The sequence below is a fragment of the Erpetoichthys calabaricus genome, chromosome 4 (assembly GCF_900747795.2).
Source record: "Erpetoichthys calabaricus chromosome 4, fErpCal1.3, whole genome shotgun sequence".
Taxonomy (NCBI): domain Eukaryota; kingdom Metazoa; phylum Chordata; class Cladistia; order Polypteriformes; family Polypteridae; genus Erpetoichthys; species Erpetoichthys calabaricus.
Genome location: NC_041397.2, coordinates 215,567,681 through 215,573,680, shown reverse-complemented (window position 1 = coordinate 215,573,680; position 6,000 = coordinate 215,567,681). Strand labels below are relative to the sequence as shown.

The following is a 6,000-nucleotide window of genomic DNA, read 5'->3' as shown; positions in this document are numbered from 1 at the left end:
TACCTTTCATTTAAATCAAATGAAGTTTCTCCAATGTTGTCTTTAATTAGTTGTGTTAGTGAATTAAAGGAGTGGATGAATGAGAACTACTTGTCTTTAAACACAGATAAAACAGAGATGTTAATTGTTGGAGGGAATGACGTTGATCATAACAATATTTTGTCATCATTTAACTCAGTTGGAATCCCCATTAGTTATACTGAATCAGCCCGCAATCTAGGAGTTATCTTTGACTCTAGCATGTCATTTAAAGCGCATGTTACAAAGTTGTCCAAATCATGTTTCTTCCATCTTAAAAAGGTTAGGAAATTAAGGCGCTTTCTAAATAAACAGGATTCTGAGAAAATAATTCATGCATTTATCTCTAGTAGGATTGACTACTGCAATGCGGTGTTCACTGGATGTTCAAACTGTTCTCTATACAGCCTCCAGTTAATCCAAAATGCGGCTGCAAGAATTATTACAAGAACAAGAAAATACGAACACATAACTCTAGTTCTTAAATCCTTACACTGGCTCCCGGTTAAGCTTAAGGCAAATTTCAAAATCCTCCTTTTAACATATAAAGCATTATGGCCAAGGTCCGGCTTACTTGTCAGAACTTATCATGACTAACAAACCAGAGCGCACATTAAGATCTCAAGATGCCGGTCTGCTTATGATTCCAAGGATTAATAAAATAACAATGGGAGGTCGAGCTTTTAGTTACAGGGCCCCTAAACTGTGGAATGGTCTGCCTGCTACTATAAGAGATGCCCCTTCAGTCTCAGCTTTTAAATCCCTGCTGAAGACTTACTACTTCAGTTTAGCATATCCTGACTAGAGCTGCTGATTAACTGTACAGACTGCATCTCTGTTGTTAGTCATTAGCACTAAAACATAAGTAACATGATAGTTAGAATTGGATACTAACCCTCACCTATTCTGTTTCTCTTCTTGGTACTCAAATGTGGCACTTGGTGCCCACAGCCCACCTGCCAAGTTGTTTTGCCTGCCTAAGGTAAAGTCATCCCTGATGGAGGATCGCAGGAATCATTGGAAGGAGGGGTCCTTTCATAGGATTGGCTGGCCCAGCGCTGTTTCAGCCATGGAATGGCCAAATGGGGGAGGAAGCTTGATGGATGAGGTCTCCAGGTAAATATATCCAAATCTTCTTATGTGATATCATCTACTGTTAAATTCTGCTCCGTACTTCTAAAATTTTTATTTTTATACTGTATTGAGGATTTGTTCTATTATGTGTATTGTATTGTATTGTATTGACCCCCTTCTTTTGACACCCACTGCACGCCCAACCTACCTGGAAAGGGGTCTCTCTTTGAATTGCCTTTCCCAAGGTTTCTTCCATTTTTTCCTACTAGGTTTTTTTTTGGGAGGCTTTCCTTGTCTTCTTAGAGAGTCAAGGCTGGGGGGCTGTCAACAGGCAGGGCCTGTTAAAGCCCATTGCGGTACTTCTTGTGTGATTTTGGGCTATACAAAAATAAATTGTATTGTATTGTATCTATCTATCTATCTATCTATCTATCTATCTATCTATCTATCTATCTATCTATCTATCTATCTATCTATCTATCTATCTATCTATCTATCTATCCATCCATCCATCCATTGTCCAACCCGCTGAATCCGAACACAGGGTCACGGGGGTCTGCTGGAGCCAATCCCAGCCAACACAGGGCACAAGGCAGGAACCAATCCCGGGCAGGGTGCCAACCCACCGCAGTCTATCTATCTATCTATCTATCTATCTATCTATCTATCTATCTATCTATCTATCTATCTATCTATCTATCTATCTATCTATGGTGAATTAGACAAGCCAATGATAGTGAAGAGATGCAGTAGGCATATTCTGGGATCAAAGCACTATTTTATTTAATGTGCATTATAGCAAGCTCTAATATCAGGGCTACAAGGGCTCCCTTCAAAACAACATACATAAAGCTCTCTTCAAACAATCACAATCAGTATATGATGTATTGGAGTGACCAGTGTAAATATGTACAGGAGGACTTGCAACTGTTGAGGCTCCTCCTGGTTTATTGTTTTTTAATTTCTGTACAAATGAAGCTCTACAAACTGGCAAAGTTCAGGATGGGCAACACAGTAGTTGGGCATGGAGTATAGCAAACAAGAAATACAGAAACTGAAAGATACCCAGCACCACTATCAGATCAGAACTAGCAGACACCACAGAGACCCTGGTAATAGAAAGAATTATGACAGAATCAAATTTCCAAATTACAGTTTTTCATAGAGAAAAGCCATGTCATGCACAGTTTACTTTGATTCCTGTTTATAACAATTACCAATTTTACTGATATTCTAAGTTATAATTATCCAGGTTATCTATTTTGGGACAAGGGGATATTTTTCAGGCATTTAAAGCTTAGACCAAAGGTGGCTCACGCCCTTGATGTATGCCTTTTATAAAGCACATATTATGCATGAGGGTGACACGGTGGCGCAGTGGGTAGAGCTGCTGCCTCGCAGTTAGGAGACCTGGGTTCGCTTCCCGGGTCCTCCCTGCGTGGAGTTTGCATGTTCTCCCCGTGTCTGCATGGGTTTCCTCCGAGTATTCCGGTTTCCTCCCACAGTCCAAAGACATGCAGGTTAGGTGCATTGGCAATTCTAAATTGTCGCTTGGTGTGTGTGTGTGCGCTCTGCCCAGGGTTTGTTTCCTGCCTTGCACCCTGTGTTGGCTGGGATTGGCTCCAGCAGACCCCCGTGACCCTGTACTTAGGATATAGCAGGTTGGATAATGGATGGATATTATGAATGATTTGAATTGTGCACATTTAGCTATACTATGTTAATGCAGCAATTAATTAGGTGAACGTTTAAGCTTGTGTTTAAGATTGTGTCTACAATTTCACTTTTTCCTTTGAGATAACAGCCATATTCACAATTATTTATTAGTTCACTCACAAAATTTGGCTGTGTTGTATTTCCCAATTTGGCCAGCAGATGGCACAAGAAAGCAACAGAGTATGGTAACACTAAAGATAGTGTGCAACCTTGAAAATAGTCTCAGTAACAGAACAATACTGATGTGAAATACAGTTTGGAGGAATTGTGCTAAATGTTTAGCCTTATTTTTCTGAATGTTTTCAAAAGCAAGATAAATAAAGAACCCTGAATTGCAGCAGTGAGAAGAACTGCATGAATTGACCACAGAATTCTAAGTGACAGTCTTTTTTGAAGGGGTTTCCAGAGAAAATGACCTTTAATTCAAAGCTTAAAATAATAATCACATGGTAATAGAGAATAATGCAACTTTTTCTTTTAGCAAATTGCTTCTACTTTCAATTTTGAGGCTAACTAAATTAAAGACAGAAGACCAGTTATAGCATCAAAGTCTGTGATAAATGCTTCAAGTAACTATGCATAGGTGTGATCAAAAATAGATACTGTAAATTAAAAGATGTTTATAGTATATTGAAATGAATCTTAAAGATTTAGGTGTTATATTAATTGATGACTCTCAATTGGTAGGTGTGTGCCAGCATCTAAATTTGCCCAGTATGAGAGGGTGTGGATTTGTGTGTGAATGGGCCCTACGGGAGACTGGCATCCCATGCAAAGCTGGTTCCCACCTTTAATTAGCACAGGCTCCACACAAGCCAGTTAGAAAATGGAAGGATGTATGGATATTTTGAGAACACTGGTGCAGAATAAAAACATGACTGCAATCTTTCAAAAAAGAATGACATGATTGTCAGTCCAATGAGCTTATGTCAATATTGCCTTGATAGGGTTAACTCTTCTGAGCTTTGCTGGATTGCCTAGAAGTAGCACTGAAGTAATGAGCAAGCAGTTTTGCTCAGCATGAGGATTTTACAATCCAGTTAGGGAATACTTTTAAGATGCAACACCTTCTGACTACCAATAGGAAAGCGTGTCTGCATTTTGTCTTTCGTCTTCTCATAGGAGCAGAAAGCATAAACTTTCAAGTCAGCGTTTTTCATTTTCTTCTATTTTTTTTTCAGCGTCACACAAGGAATGATTTTTCTGCAATATGAAAATCTGGACGAAAATACTCTCACTTTGAACATTTCCTTGAACTTGAATGTTTTCATCAGCTCTTAGCATCATAGCGGCTTCTGGCTCCTTGCTGCTTCCTGGACGCCAGCAAAGCAGCATTTGTTTAAGCAGCTTTTCAGGAGACTGAGGTGGAGACAGAGTGTCGCTACAAGGGAAAATGATAATGAATTCTAAATTGTTCATTTTAATTCAGCCCATTTTTTCCTTGGCTTTGGGGATAGGAGTTCTTTGTGACAGTCAGGTGCCGTCACCTAGCACCAAGGTAAGTTGCTTATTTAGAGTATTGTTCATTTGGATAGAATGAATTAAAGAAAGAATATATACAATTACAGCTAATTATGTTGTTTTCCTGTTTATTTTCTTTGCAAATTGTAAAAAAATCTTTAAATAGTGCACAATATAGAACAATATACAATCATTATGTCTTGTTAAAAGAATGACAATGCTGATCAAAGTGGTTTACAGGATTACTTGGCAAGAGTCAGAAAAAGACAGCATTCTTTCCCCTGCTGCAGAACCAAAAGCACATTTATGATTTTTTTTTCCTGCATCAAGAGTTTTAGAAGTACTGGGCCACTAAGTTCAAATGTTTTTTTTCTTGGTATGTTTCTGACCCTATGCCATAACTCAGGGTCCACACCAATGATCAAAATATTATCCAATTCTGTTGTGACAAACAGATTAGTAAAGTCATTTTAACACAATACAAGTGTTAACCATCACATAAAACGGACTGCACAGAACAGGACAATTAATTGTGTTTCCTGCTTCATAGTCTCTTCATAGTTCTTTTAAATTATATAAGCTGTTTGGGCATCTGAGATGTAAAAAATAGATTTCCTATTTTGAAAGGTATAAATCAAGCTTTAATGAATCAAGACTCTTTTTAAACTAGCACAATAATTACCCTGTTAAACCGAGATGGTAGACTCATTCCCTTTCTTCTGGCCATCCTGTAACTTCTTGGCAATTTCAAACTGAAACATCCTGGCGCAGCTGTTCTTTCTGAAGGGAGTAATAAGTAATTAAACACATTCGACTGGGGGAGCATTTTATGCTATTTCACCTCCAGTTATTTGTATCTTAGCTTTGATAACTGTTGGACAAAGCCCCCAACCTCCCACCCCCCACTCTCCCATCCTAACAAAAAAGGCATTAAATTCTCAGGGGAAGAAAAACATGCAGTAGAGGTTACAGAAAATATATAGAAGCAGACTTTTAGTGTTTACTTTAAACTACGTATACATTGAAGCAAGGGTTATGGATGATGTGTCACAAGTTTTCATTAGCTTGGCTTTCCATGCTTTTATAAAATAAACAAAGTTCATTCTTTTAGTATTAGAATCTCATATAATTTTCTTTTATATTGAAATGTGTAAGGTTACAATGTAACTTATAATTCATCATTCTTTGATATTTACATCTGCAAATCTTCCCATCTTATACACAATTTTAAAACAGAATGTTACACTTTGACATTTGGTTCATGAGAGGAATACTATGTATATATTATATCATGCCAACTTTAACAGTGTGTGCATCCATCCATCCGTCCATCCTTCTTCTGAAGCCTTTTAAAGGAATACACCAGCCAAAGATGATATTTTTTTATGTGTTACTTATCCCATATAAGGAATCTTGACTGATAAATGATGTGACGAGAAAGATCTTCAGTTCAAAAGTTTGTTCTCATGTGAACACATTTCCATTTAGTGCACTCCATATATTTGTTATATATAATGTAAAAAATTAATGCAATTTGCCCACTGTAAGCATCCTGGGTGATCTGACGTGTGGATTTTATGACACAAGTGACATTAGTTTTTTTCACTTTATTTGAATATTGTTTTGCTGCTCCCCAGCACTGGTATCCATAGGTGGCTATTCCATCAGAACATTTGTTATCTCAACTCTTCATTAAATATGAAATGAAGTGTCTTGACTATCATGACAAAA

The 6,000-nt window shown here is 37.7% G+C and overlaps 1 protein-coding gene across 1 annotated transcript in view; it reads left to right on the top strand.

Moving 5' to 3' along the window:
- Window positions 1-3,857: 3,857 nt before the first annotated feature.
- angptl5 (angiopoietin-like 5) overlaps window positions 3,858-6,000 on the top strand; it is a 63,909-nt gene continuing 61,766 nt past the window's right edge. The window contains exon 1 of the mRNA XM_051926468.1: window positions 3,858-4,324. Within this exon, the coding sequence (XP_051782428.1) occupies window positions 4,202-4,324 (123 nt within the window). The 5' untranslated portion in view covers window positions 3,858-4,201. The remainder of the gene's footprint in view (window positions 4,325-6,000) is intronic.